Source organism: Eschscholzia californica, unplaced genomic scaffold (assembly GCF_041429995.1).
Source record: "Eschscholzia californica isolate CP2 unplaced genomic scaffold, dmEscCali1.0.p SCAF_4, whole genome shotgun sequence".
NCBI classification, from domain to species: domain Eukaryota; kingdom Viridiplantae; phylum Streptophyta; class Magnoliopsida; order Ranunculales; family Papaveraceae; genus Eschscholzia; species Eschscholzia californica.
The window spans coordinates 21,425,795-21,440,696 of NW_028238461.1; the positions used below are offsets into that span (position 1 = coordinate 21,425,795).

The following is a 14,902-nucleotide window of genomic DNA, read 5'->3' on the forward strand; positions in this document are numbered from 1 at the left end:
AGCAGGCCGGAATAGCAGGGAAGCTTCCAGTCCGCGCAGACCAGCTCGGGCAGCAGCAACAGGTCGGGACAGAGCAGATCCGGCACTCCGGGACGCGTTTGCAGCACGGCTTTCTTCACGGGACGCGGCTGCAGGTCGGACATGCTCGGGACAGCAGCTACCAGCTCGGATCTAAGCTATTTTGACTGGAATCTTCTTGTCTTTGGCCGGATTTTTCATGGTGTTCCGGCCACTTTCTTGGCTGGAAAACTTAGGGCTTTTGCTTCCCACACCATTGGCTAGCTACCCATGTTGTTTGATTTGGTTTTTGATTAAAAGTGATTAGAAAAGAAAGCTTGGTGAAGCTTTAATGGTGGTGGGTTTTAAATGAAGAAGATGAGTCTGGTTGCTAAGGGGAGATCTGATTTTTGCTCGGGGAGGCCCATTATGCACTGTTAAGGGGAAATCCAGAAATTTGCTAAGGGGAGATCGGCTGAACCTTAACTACTCAATTCCGACGAACCTAGCCTTGAACCACATCGAAAAAGGGGGATTTCTCATCATCTTCTTTTCATTTATTACTTATCACCAAGTTAGCTAAATCAAGTGTGTCGTTAATGAGATGAAATGTGATGAATTTATGATTATCTATGTGATGATTTAATGTTTTGATAATAAATTGATGTTCTCTTATTTTGATTACTTGTTTCAATCGTTTTTCATGTGTCTTATCAAGTACTTCGCATAGTTAATCGATTAGGCAAAGTGATCGATATCGATCGTAGTCTAGATCCAAATTTCATGTGTCTTGTCATGCACTTCACATAGTTAGGCGGCTAGACGACATTTTCGATGATTCGGTTTTAATTGTTTGGGAAGTTTGTTTGACTAAGTATTATCTCCGGACATACGTAGTGCTTATGAACATCCACCGTAGGAATCGAGACTAGGCTTGTATCAATATATTCGATTGGACCGTAAATAGTTGTAGGTTCACCACAACGGATTCCCGGACCTCGACACTTCTCTCACTTATTTGTTGCCTCCCTACTCTTGTTCCTTCAACTCTTCTCTCGAATCTCTCTCGCCTTCTCACATTGATATTTTAGTTTGTTTTACTTCCTTTATTCTCTTAGTGCTTATTCGTTTAAAAACCTTTCATTATCTTCATTTACTTTCGCTTTTGTCTAAGTAAGCCTTTGATATCTGAACCGACGAATAAGACCATTCGATATCCAAATTGCCTTCCTATCCTTGGATCGATCCCGGCTTTGTCGGATTACTACTTGATACCTCCGCTTGGGTGTGCAACCTTTTCGGGTGCATCATGTTTATGTCAACACTATCAACCACTTGGGAGTAAGGGTGTACATTTAGTATCTGAACCGACCAATCCGATCCAAACAGATTTGGACGGTTTGGAGACCGATCCAATGGTGGTCCGGATAGGTTCGGGTGTTAAAAGGTCAAAACCGAGTGGTTTGGATCAGTTTATGGATTTGGTTGACGGATAACTGAATAAAACCGAACCAACCCGTTTATTATTATTTTTATGTATAAATATATATGACGGGAATGATGGATAACTGAGATTCAATAGTAAAGTTAATTCCATCAAAATATCAAAATATTCCCATATTAAAAAAATCAGAAAATCAAAAACAACAATTAGAAAACTTATCTTTATCGTCTTTTTTATCTTCCTTGATTGTTGAGAACCTATGTCGGGTTAATTAGGCACATCTAGGCATGTCTAAAGTATAATTGTAGCAGATTTTTAAGTCGGAAATGTGGAAAAAAAATATATTGTAAAATGTGACAGGTGGTTCGGTTATTCAACCGAAGCAAACCGTTCATGCACCGTTCTGATCGGTAACCGAACCAAACCATGAACGGATTGGTTCGGATTGAGATTTGAAATAACCGAACCCTTCGGGTTGGACTTTGGATTGGCCCAAAAAATCGGTTATCCAACCGATGTTCACCATTACTTGGGAGTAGGGGTATAATCGAACCGATCCGAACCGAGTAGTAAGATGTTCAAGCTCGGTTAATGTCTTTGACTGTTTGCTCAAGCTCGAGCTCGGTCAAGTAATTGTCCACTTTCGAACTCGGCTCGTATATATTTGAAAGAGCTCGAGCTCGCATTGTCTTAAGCTCGTTTATGAAAATACTTCAAATTAAAACAACTTAATTCCTAAATTATCAAAATACTTCAATGATCATTTGTCACATACAACAATAATATTAATGATTAATGATTCATATTCCAATAATCTTTTAATGGTTGATATTCCATGTACAAGTTTCAATACTAATATGTAATTATGTACTACACTATTATACATAGTATGTTAAACGAGTTGTTCACGAGTAGCTCGAGATACACTAAAGAATGATCAAGCTCGACTAGTTTACATAAACGACCTTGATTTTAGGCTCGTGTTAAGCTCGTACTGGTTAATCTTCGAATCGAGCACGAGCAATAGTCGAGCCAAACTCGAACAGCTCGTTAAAAGTTCGACTTGAGTGCACCCCTACTTGGGCAACTACGTGTAGACAGTCAAGAAACTACTAAAAAACTACAAAACTTTTCTCAAAAAAAAAATATCAAAAACTTATCCCCAAATCTAATTGTCCCCGCATCATACTTACAGGCCATGTGTCTCAACCAAAATCGTCGGTTCATATATTAGAGCATCTCCAATGCAAGACTCAATCTTAGAAACCCTTAATGCCACATACGATTTTTAGAATTTTTTCTTAAAAACTCTCTCCAATGCAACACTTTATTAGGATTTCTAAGATGACGTGTCCAGGGTGGAATAGAGATATCTCAAGAGGACACTATTGAGATATCTCTAATTGTCTAACTCATTAATATTTGAATTTCAACCAATAGAAATTGAGTCTTCTATATTTTCCAAATACCAAATTATTTCTTTACAAAAATAACTATGTCACATAAGTAAAAAAGATATAGTATTGGAGACACAAAAAACTGAGGATCTCTATTTTCGCCACCTAAGATCATCTCCAATGCAACACCCAACAAAAACTCAATTAATCCAATGTGTCAAGTATGAATTGAGATTTTCTTTTATAGTTGGCACAATTGAGATCCTCAACTCAAAATACTTCTCCAATGCAACACTAAAAAAAACTCAACATTCACTTTAGCATTACTCTTGTTTTTTATTTTAATATATAAAATGGTGATGTGGACTTGAGTTTTCTTTTGAGTATCCCAATATTTATTGTTGCCACATCACATTGAGATTTTAGATGAATGTTGTATTGGAGTGTTTTTTGTTAACAACTCAAGTAATCCTATTTGTCAAATTGAGTTTTTCAAGTTGATTGTTGCATTGGAGATGCTCTAAAAAATCTCTATTCATCCTATTTGTCAAGTTCCAATTGAGACTCTTACTCCTAGGTGGCGACAATAGAGATCTTCAATTTTTTGTGTGTCCAACATAAAACTCTTAAATTATCTTATTTACTTATGTGGCATAATTAATTTTGTAAATAAATAATTAGTTATTTAGAAAATATAAAAGACTCGATTTCTCTTGGCTGAAAATCAAATATTCACGAGTTAGACAATTAGATATCTCAAGAGGACATTACACCCTCGACGAATCATTTTAGAGATCCAAGTAGAGTGTTGTATAGGAGAGAGTTTTTAACAAAATTGCTTAAAAATCATATGTGACACTCAGAGTTTCTAAGATTGAGTATTCTATTGGAGATGCTCTCAGAGTGAGAGTCTCAATAAGAAATTGACACGTATGATAAATAGAGATTTTTTTTGCGTTTTGCATTGTAGATGCTCTCAGAGTGAGAATCTCAATAAGAAATTGACACGTATGATAAATGTAGATTTTTTTTGCGTTTTGCATTGTAGATGCCCTTCGATGAACTTCCCTTCTAGTTACCTAGAATCTAACTAGTATCAAAATCCTATGGCTCATAACATTTTACGTAGGTGCTTATTTCAGCTACATCTGTACATGACTTATTAAAATAGGGAGATGCTAGAGAGCTCAAATTTTTTGGGCATTTTAATGTCCAGCTGATGTGGAATCACTCAAAGACAAGGTTTTTTCAAAGTTTGACTACGGTGGGGACCACTTTTATTTCTACACCCTCTAAGTACCAATTTCTAAGTCACTCTATCATTTCCCATTAAAATATACTATAAATGGCATCAATCCCTATCAGAACATTTCAGTGTTCCTACCCTTTGGTCTCTGCGTTACAAAGTTTTCATTTTCTTGATAGAGAGAGAGAGAGAGAGTTTCATTTCTTGAAGGATAAGATAGAAAGAGAGAAGAGACAGAGAGAGGCCATGGATGCGTTGATACAGGTACCATATAATGCTACAGTAAAAGTTATGCTGAGTTCACTTGAGAGAAATCTATTACCAGATGTTGTGATTAGGAAACTCACTAAATTGTTATTAGCAAGTCGACTTCGATTGGGTTATAAACCCACTTCAGATCTTCAACTCTCTGATCTTCTTCAATTTCTTCGCTGTAAGTTCACCCACCCATGACCCACCCCTTCTTCCGTCTCTCAAATTTCAGTAATTAACCAATTCAGAATCACTTTATTTTCAGTATTCTTTTCATGTAGATTTCAATTTCAAAACTAATCTATTCACTTTTGATTACTAATTATGCAGCATTAGAAGAGATGCCAATAGCAATCAAAACTGATACAGCTAAAACCCAACATTATGAATTACCCACTTCTTTTTTCAACCTTGTTCTTGGTTCACATATGAAATACAGGTATTTTCATCATCATTACCTGGGTAGTACTTGTTTTTTTTTTTTTTTCATTAAGTCAGATTTGAAATCTGACTTGACTTGATGTTTTTAATTGATTCCCGTCAAATTTCAGAATATTTGTTTTTGTCTGACTCGTGATGTCTGACCTATCTGATTAACTTGGTGGTGTAGCTGTTGTTACTTCACTGATGAGTCTAAGAGCTTGGAAGATGCAGAAGAAGCAATGTTGGAACTTTACTGTGAGAGAGCACAAATAAAAGATGGTCATACTGTTCTTGATGTTGGGTGTGGATGGGGATCCCTTTCTTTATACATTGCACAAAAGTATAGCAATTGCAAGATTACAGGGATATGCAATTCGGTAACTCAGAAAGCACATATTGAAGAACAGTCCAGGTATTATACTTAGGTGTATACTTATATTCTGGTTTTGGTGGGTAGAAATCAAACTACACCACTAGGTTTTGCTTTCATATTGAACTTTTCATAGGTCGATAATAATTGGAAGGGATCTTGAGTAAAGTAGCTAGTATATGCAAGAATTACTCATTTATGTATGTTATATTGAAACTGGTTGCAACTCAAGGACTTTCAGGACAAGGTGGAACTAGGATTTTTATCGAGAGGGTTGGTTTAGATAGGCTGGGGTAACCCATATATTGACTCAAGCTACCTAGGTATTTGAACTTGTTTGGGTGTATCCATGGGAACTTATAAGTATAGCTCAAGGTAGTCTACTATTGGTTGTATTCTTGTTTCTACGAGGTTGCCGATCTGAGTACTACTCTCACCTAAACACACGTAACTGTGGAATTATTTAGAAGATGCGGGTGTTGTGCTAATAAAAATGCACTTATGTTCGAGCTGTTAACGTTTCCTGACACATAGGAATTGGGATGCATTTTTACTTAAGTGGATTAGTAATATAACCTGTCTTTCATTCATCACTGAAAATGCCGGTGAATATATTATTTGGGTGGGTGGGTGAGGGAGTACCAACCGAATCATATAATCGTGGTGGTTTTTTCTGTCTATAGGGAGCTGAATTTGAATAATGTGGAGATCATTGTAGCGGATATTAGTACACATGAGATGGAGGCCTCTTATGATAGGATTGTATCAATTGAGATGTTTGAGGTATGCATTTTTATTTTGAGACTCTTGCAACTTGTAAGTAGTGTAAGATACTAAGTTTGTTGGTCATGTTTTGATTGAGTTTTCATGCTTATCTCTTACAAACAGCACATGAAGAACTATAAGGAGCTTCTTAAGAAGATATCTAACTGGATGAAACAAGATAGCCTCCTTTTTGTTCATCACTTTTGTCACAAAGCATTTGCTTACCATTTTGAGGTATTCACTGAAATTATATTTGTTGTCTTCCTTCGTTTTCGGATTACGTGGTAATCAAACAAAAGCCCGAGTAAACGACAACACCGGAGGAAAGAACAGGTAAAATGATAGTCATGTGGCCACCCAAGCCCGCACCCTAAGTTCAATCTTTCCGGAAGGGACCCGAACTCAACCCAGACGAGCTACCTACCATGATATATCGACTTACAAACTTGGCTATCTAGTCTTTACTTGGAAAAAGCTTTCATCATAGTCTATATGGATCTTGATGACAAGAGTATTAGAACCTTCTGTGTACTAAAATTGAAAATATCAGCAAACCTAGTATTAAGCGTCCGTAATCTATATAATCCAGCCAGACACCAAAATTGACATTCATGATTCACAAACTTTACGAATATGAATATCAACTCAATTCAATTCTGATGCAGGATACAAGTGAAGATGACTGGATAACTAGATACTTCTTCACTGGAGGGACAATGCCATCTGCTAATCTACTTCTTTACTTCCAGGTAAGTTAAACTACATATTTATACCATATTTAGCGTTACGAAGTTCTAGGATTAGCCTCACTTATCTAGTATATCTAGAAACCGAGAATGAAAATTAGCTTCATTATGAATATACCTTTTTGGGTTTTCGGTGATTTGTAGGACGATGTTTCTGTTGTCAACCATTGGCTAGTAAATGGGAAGCATTACGCACAAACAAGGTAAGAACTTTTTTTTTTCCCATTATAATGGGTTTCGTAATTCCAAACTCTAAAGGTCTCTATTTCATAAGGTAGTTGCTCTTCCTTTCTGATTTCAGCTCAACCTCGCATACCTTAGTGTTGGGTTGTCTCTCATTTAAGAATTGTATTTTCTTATACACTATATATTACTTAGCGTTGATTAAATTGACTCATTATGGCGTATAATATTCAAATAACCTTATAACCATATTATATAAACACTGAATATGCTATATATATATATATATATATATATAAATATATATACTCGTATAATATGTGCACTCCACTTATTTCACTCCTCTGCCCCACACTTAGTTGCTCCACACTTAGTTGCCCCTCACAACCTTGCTTGTAATCCCTCCCATTATCTTTTTCAGAAAATAGTTATATTGAACCAACCTTGATCAGATGGAGAACAAAAGAAAGTTACATGAAAGACATTATTTCTTCTCAATTTCGGTGGTAATCTAACCACTCAACATTTCTAAAAGCTAAATTACTCCCTTCGCAAATGTATAGGAAGAATTTGAGTTGACCCAAGAAATCATTTGTTGAAGTGAGGCTTCTCTATTTTCAAACGCCCCGTTATTCCATTCCAGCCTCATAGTTGACCAGATAGCAAGAGGTAAAGCTACAGAGTGGAAAGTTGGAAACCTCTCATTTTATCAAACCTATCACCTTTCCAATGGTTAAAAAAGTCAGACGGCTGTAGATATAGAGGGCCCAAGTTCAAAGTAAGCGTCAAAAAATAATTCCAAACCTTTCTAGTAATCCCATCAGTTAGTGATGCAAACTAGTAACAATTAATCTTAAACACTCGATTCTAGTTGGTTTTTCAATCAATTTATTATGCCATTAAAAGCTTTAGGACTACCCAATTCAGAACTGATATTTTTCCCATAGTTCCACTATACAAAGCATGCACTTTCGGTGGTGTGAATACATGCTAACAAACTCTTAGGTGGTGTTTTTTCCGTAATTGTTTGAATCTGAATCTCTCGACTCAAATGGACCAAGATGAACCCAAATTAGTCATTCAGACAAGTCAAGCATCACGAGTCAACCCAGACCAAACATTCTGAAATCCGAACTAAGTCAACTTAGACTTCATGTCAGATTTCACATCTCATTTAGAACAAGTAAGAACCACTAGCTTACTCTTACAAGACAATCTCTCTTCACTTTCTATATATAATTATGTTCTTGTTTTTGCAGTGAAGAGTGGCTTAAAAGAATGGACAAAAACTTGAACTCTATAAAGCCGATAATGGAGTCAACTTACGGTAAGGAATCAGCAGTGAAATGGACTGTGTATTGGCGAACATTTTTTATCTCTGTGGCGGAGTTATTTGGATACAACAATGGAGAAGAATGGATGGTTGCTCATTTTCTATTCAAGAAAAAATAGGAATTTGGGATTTAGTATTTTCATCATTGTCTTGGATTTTTCGGTCATGTTTTGCATTTCGATACATTGTTAAGAGACTTAATTCGTATCCACCTTAATTTGTATCGACCTTAAGCTATCTAAGTTTTTGTGCGTTCTGAACACATACTCTTATATTATTTAATTTCTTGACCAAGCTCTTTTGTTTCCATTAGATAGTTAATCACGGTCGCGGCTTTGGGGAATAAAGAAAATTCTCCGGGGAATAAATTCTCGAGGGAATCCAGATTTTTTTGAAAATTCTCCGGAAAATAAATTTTCAAGGGGAATACAAAATACATTTTTTTGGGAGTTCTCCTCCATCTCATCACCTCTCTCTACCACCTCATCGCCATCTCATCATCTTCTCCGGCGAAGGTCGCCGGCCGGCAACCTTCAAACATAAAAAAAAAAAAAATTAAAATTAAAATTTTTTTTTTCTCTCTCCTCTCTCTCTCTATATCGAGATCACGAACAGACCAGGTCTGTTCGTGTAGATCGAGATCTACTCTCTCTCTAGATCTGTTCTAGAGAGAAAGGAAAGGAAAACAAAAAAAAAATTGGAGAGAGAGGAGAGAGAAAAAAATTAAATTAAACTTTTTTTTTTTTTTTTTTATGTTTGAAGGTCGCCGGCCGGAAAATTTTCCGGCCGGCGACCTTCGCCGGAGAAGATGATGAGATGGCGATGAGGTGGCAGAGAGGTGATGAGATGGAGGAGAACTCCCAAAAATTAGAAGTCCCTTAGTAATAAAAAAAAAAACATAAAAGTCAATCTTATTTGACTAGCTTTAAGAAAAGTCTTTATTCTCCGGAGAATTTTTTTTATTCCCCAAAGTTAGTCACGACTAATAAACATGAATTTTGTTACAACTCGTGACTGATATGATTTTTTTTATGAAAATAGGCATAGCCTAGCTTTATTAATCATAATCAATCAAAGAAATGTTGGATTTATCCATCTCCAACTGACTTACAATATATTAAGAAGATAACGACCAATTCAATTGGCGTCTCATAGTTAATCCCAAACTTTTCATGAGCTAATAGATGTGCGACTTCATTCGCACTTCTATGACAGTAAGAAAAAAAAAACAATTTGATATTGTATGCGACACTTCTTTTATATCCGTTATTAAAGATTGAATCTTCCAAGGTATCTCTTTTTCTGGCCCCGAACATGCTCTAATAACAGTCAGAGCATTTTCTTCAATGGTGCAGTTATATTGATTAAGGTTCTTCGCTATCTGTAGAGTCAATCCAGCTGCCTTTGTCTATCTTCTATGGCTGAGCATGCAAATGTCGATTGCACCATAGTTATGACAAACTCCCCTTTAAAGTTTCTACAAACAGCAGCGAGCTTCGCATCCCCTTCTACAAACCAGACATCGAAGTTTACTTTTTTAAGATCTTCCCTGTCTAGTGGTTCCCACCGAGTCTTGACTTCCTTCCATTCTAATTTCCAATGGCGAGCAAATTTAATTTTCTCTCGCCATTCGACATTTTCTGAAAATATTATCTATATCCTCCTCTTCTTGATTACAATACGTACAAAGTTTAGAAATGTCTACGTTAAATCGTAACGCCATTTTCTTTGTAGGTGTCAAATTAAACCTTTGACCAAACTGATTTCCATGTCAATGACTATGGAAGCTTGATCCTAAATGAAGTAGATGGTTTATCCTTCATCCATGGCGTGGAACCCGACTTGCTTGTAAATCCACCCGTAACCATGTGAGTCCATATGATTTTTATCTTCTGTATTTCTTGTCGGGAGATTAATCTTCAGAATTTCTTTTGCTTCTATAATATCAAATGTAATTTTTATCATTTCTTTCTTCCATGTACCCATGTTATCAATCAACTCATTTACAAAAATCAATTGTTCCACCTCTTCTACGCTGCTTGTTCTAATAGGTTTACTGTCGGAATCGGACCCGACTTTGGCTCGAACTGACTCGTCAAACTAAGAAACGGAATGTGCCATTGTGTTCGTCTCGTCGAGCTCTTCAATTTAGAGCCAAGAAACACTCGAATCCGAACTCGGATGAATGAGAAATTCAAGTTTAAAGTTTGGACGATGATCGGTTAAAATATGAACTAAAGCGTCAAGTTGGACAAGTCAGATTGAGGGCTATTTGAGCGAAGCGAACACGTCTAGATATGGACGGCTCACGTTCACTCCGCGGAAACTATCCAGATCTGACGGTCGCGCTCAAGATCCTCCAGGATCCTAGTCTGACGCCTCAAGAAGCGTTGGACCCGAGAGGATCCAACGGTTCTCGTCCCACCCGCGTCGAGATAAGGTTGGGATAAGCCAAATCTTTAACTCCAACAACCGGTTCCTTCATCTGTTGGGCAAAATTCGGGACAGAACTAACACCATCAAACAGTGGGAGTTCGCTCCACGATTTTTAGCCTAATCTGACGCTCCACAAGCCAGACGACAAAACCAGATGAATAATTAACTCTTCTCAAAGAGTTGTGTCCCAAAAAACCAAAGGATGTGTCCTAAACGAATGTGTCTCCTCAAATCCTATATAAACAACCCAAATTCATGCAATGAATGAAATTCTGGTTTATCAAAAAGAAATCAAATTCATTCCATTCTTCATCCAATTCATTATCTTCTCTTCACTTCTAAAATCAGTATTCTGGTGTGTCTGAAATATAATTCTAATTTTAGAAATATTCTAATATATTTAGAATTTTGAAGAAAGAAGTCACTGAGTGAATTCCGTCTATTATCTTCTCTCTTGAAATCAATATTCTAGTGTGTTTGGAATATAATTCTGATTTTAGAAATATTCTGGTGTGTCTGTAATTCCGAAGAGAGAAGTATCAGAGTGAAGTTATAATTCAAGTGTCTGGAAGATCTATTCGCATTGATCTAAGAGCTCATATTATTTACGAAAGTTCACCGCTTTCAAACTATAGGAGTACCATCTTAAATTCTGAAAAGGATAGTCGTTGTATCCTGAAGGCACACCTTAATCGTTGGTACCATTACAGGGGTGTAAAATGTCTTAAAGGAAGAGAATTTGTTCTCGCCTCGACTCTATTAATTTTGTCTATCTCGGTTAACTCGAAAGAAGGATTACTGATAATCCGCTTATTATCTATCTCTCTATAATTTGGAGAAAGGAAGTTCCCTATTTCAACTCAGATTCTGTCTTAATCAAGACAAGATAGAAATAAAATGAACTCAAGTCACAACCTGAGGAACAACATTTAAAACCTTTTAAAGTCGGGATCCAAGGGTCCTCTCAAATTATAACCCTTCTTCCATTGCCAATAAGATAACATAACCCCTTTTCCACTTCTTCTCTTAACTCAAGTATGTTCTTCCAAATAGTTGTGGAAGGAGTATTCGACTTATAAACAAAAGACCAGAAATCAAGATGTTTAAGATATCTGGCCTTAAGTGATCGAACACAAAGTGCATTGGGTTCATTTTTGAACCTCCACACTAATTTTGCTACTAGTGCTCGATTAACAAATTCCAAATTTCGTATTCCCAATCCTCCATCCTTTTGATTTGCTTGTAATTTTTTCCAGTTTATGTAGTGCATCTTCGACTTCTCTGTATTGTGTCTCCACCGAAAAAATTTATGACATCTTTCAAGTTTCTGCATCACCCCCTTTGATACCAAATTTGTCGATAAAAATAATATAGGAATACTAGATAATTCAATCTTCAAAAGTATGGTCCTACCTACATGGGATAAAGTACTTCTCTTCCATCCTGATAATTTCTTCTCCACTTTTTGCACCAAAAACTCATATGATGATATTTTGTATTTTGGTTTTAAAAGAAAGTTCCAAAATAAACATCGGCGTCCTCCATCTCCTTCACTCCTAACAAGTTTTTCACCTTCTCCTTTTTCCTCTTCATCACAGTTCGAACTCATATGAGTTGCTGATTTTATAAAATTTATTTTCTGTCTCGAACATTGAGCATAAGGATCTAATAAGCCTCTCGATGAATTAATATTGTTGTCCGAGGCCTTTCCAAAGAAGAATAAATCATCGGAAAACATCAAGTGACTAACACTTGGTGCATATCTATTAATTCTCAACCATTATATAACCCTTCTTCTTCCGCCTGAACCACCAAATGAGTAAGAGTTTCTGAACATAGAATAAATAAATAAGGACTAAGTGGGCACCCCTGTTGTAACCCCCTTTCACTATAGAATCTCCCTTTTGGTCTGCCATTCAACAATATAGAGAAAGATGTCGTAGTCACATAATTCATAATCATAAATGTGTGTTTGCAATAATACCATATCTCTTCAACACTTCTCCTAAAAACTTCCAATCAACTCGATCAAAAACCTTCGCCATAGTGTGTGATAAGGAATGAAAAACCTCCGGAGCAATGATGATAATATCAGAAATCTGTGCGTCAGTAATAAAAGCATTTTGTACATCTGAAATAAGCTTCTCGAGTAGAGGTCTGATTCTATGTCATAATCTTGGTAATAACTATATAAAACATTGTATAAAGAGATAGGTTTATAATTAATCGGGTTCTCGGGATTTTTCTTCATAGGTATAAGAGCAATAATATTAGTATAATTTAAGTCACCCGAAAGTTGTCGTACGTGTTTCAAAAATCTTTCTGTTTTGTACTGTAACTTCATCACCTATGATATTCCAACACTTCTTGTAAAAAATAGTTGAGAATCCATATGGTGCTTTACATGATTTCATCTCCTTAATTGTTTGCCATACTTCACCTATCGAAGGCGGGATGCTTATCGACCAATTCTCAGTTGTCATTAAGGGTCTATATGTTAAATACTAAGTTTTCCGGAAATTCAGTTTTTGGCTCAGGTCTTGATGCCTCTGTAAAAATAATCAAGAACAAAATTAGTAATAACGGTTGGATTATCCGACCAAGAATGGTCATCTAACTTGACGGTATGAATATTATTTCTTCTTCTTCGATGTAGAATTGGTAGATGAAAGAAACTCGTATTCCAATCAATGTCTTGGATCTAATGCTTCTTCGCCCTTTGTAGCCAAAATAATTCCTCCATTTTTCTCGAACTAGTGAATCTTTTTAGTCACTCGATTTTCTTCCTCTATTACTTTCTGGGTCGGTTGTTTCGACTATTCCGATAATAGCTCATTTTCGATTTCTGTTATGAAAAATCTGACCCACATTTGCCTTGCTCTATACCTTCAATTTTTTGTTAGTTGCGGTAGTTTATTAAAAAAATCCCCCTCTTATAGTACCCCAACTCTCTTTCATTATATCTTCAAACCCATCATATACTGTCCAGTGGGCTTCAAACCTAAACGGTATTTGACATCTTATTTTTGATTTCTCTATATTCAATATGATTGGAGCATGATCACTATTGAATCTAGGTTTCACATTTGAAATTGGAAACTCTAAGTCTCCAAGCTGGATTCACATGCAACAACTCTGTCAAGTCGTTCTCGAATATGTGTAGTTACCTCTTTTCCATTTACCCAAGTATAAACAGGTCCCGAATAACCAATATTAATGAGTTCACAGTCTGAAATCATGTTTCTAAATTTTTTTGCTGCTCTTATATTTAGACCTGAACCTCCCCATTTTTCTGTGTCATTAGCTACTGCAATAAAATCTCCTATTGCACACCACAGTTCATGTATCTGATTATTAAAATCTCTCATAAACTTCCAGAATGCTTCTCTACCGTCAATATTAGGCGGACCATATACTGATAACATACTCCAATAATGTGTAGCATCAACTTCTCAAATTCTAGAATGCATATGATTCACAGATGCCGAAATAATCTCAATATTAATTTCATCATCCCATAAAGTTCATAGATCGCCACTGAACCCTGTAGACGGCACAATAAAATAATTTGTATAACTCAATTTGCTTACCTAACTTTTCGATGAACTTGTAGATAATTATGTTTTAGACAAAAAACTATGGTTGGTTTAATTGTCGGAGGAATGAATTCAAGGACAGAATCGTCGGAGCATTCCCCACTTCTCGACAATTCCAACTTTGTACGATCATTGTAAATGCGACCTTGATGAGTTGGCCGCCGTAACCCTAGCTTTATTCCCTGTACTGAAGTCAGTTAGAGCTTTTTTCCCATCTTCTCCGGTTACCAAATGTATCATCTCTTCATCATGTCGACTTCTTTTATTATTCTTCTCACCTATGTCTGATTTAGCTTCATTAGATTTTGATCCCACTCTAGCCAACTTCTTCCAGCTACCTTCACTATTATCGTCAATAAACCGAGTGTTTCCTTCATGACCTGAGGTATTTTCGATTTCGTGATCTTGATTCCTCCTTGCACCCCTTAAGTCCAATTTATTCAATTTCATTAAGTGATTATCATTCTCTATACTGTTCTCACCCGCCTCAGTTGCCTCTACTACTTTAGTTGCCCCTTTCTTCATTCTCAACGAGCTTCTACCAACTTCTACTCTAGTCTCATGTTCACTCTTCCTCTTCAGTTTTTGAGTTGCAACCTCCTCCACACCTTCTTTATTCAATGCCCTTGACCGAACAAATATCTCGGTAATATTCGCTTCATCAAGCAAGCTTTCTCTTGAAGTACTAGCATTACTTCCTGATGGAAAAGAGTG

General features: G+C 36.4%; 1 protein-coding gene across 1 annotated transcript; it reads left to right on the plus strand.

Moving 5' to 3' along the window:
- The first annotated feature begins 4,213 nt into the window (after positions 1-4,213).
- On the plus strand, positions 4,214-8,450 carry LOC147543612 ((S)-coclaurine N-methyltransferase-like). Its single transcript, XM_086632299.1, has 8 exons — positions 4,214-4,517; positions 4,667-4,775; positions 4,947-5,171; positions 5,813-5,912; positions 6,018-6,128; positions 6,560-6,643; positions 6,785-6,843; positions 8,083-8,450. The coding sequence occupies exons 1-8, from the start codon at positions 4,331-4,333 to the stop codon at positions 8,273-8,275; spliced, it is 1,068 nt and encodes a 355-aa protein (XP_086488425.1). The 5' UTR covers positions 4,214-4,330; the 3' UTR covers positions 8,276-8,450.
- The last annotated feature ends 6,452 nt before the right edge of the window (positions 8,451-14,902 follow it).

What these genes read in the sequence shown, in the direction of transcription:
- LOC147543612 (XM_086632299.1), top strand. Translation starts at nt 4,331, where the DNA reads ATGGATGCGTTGATACAGGTACCATATAATGCTACAGTAAAAGTTATG. An exon ending in CATATTGAAGAACAGTCCAG is followed by an intron (nt 5,172 to 5,812) that starts GTATTATACTTA and finishes TTCTGTCTATAG; the next exon opens with GGAGCTGAATTTGAATAATG. An exon ending in CATTTGCTTACCATTTTGAG is followed by an intron (nt 6,129 to 6,559) that starts GTATTCACTGAA and finishes ATTCTGATGCAG; the next exon opens with GATACAAGTGAAGATGACTG.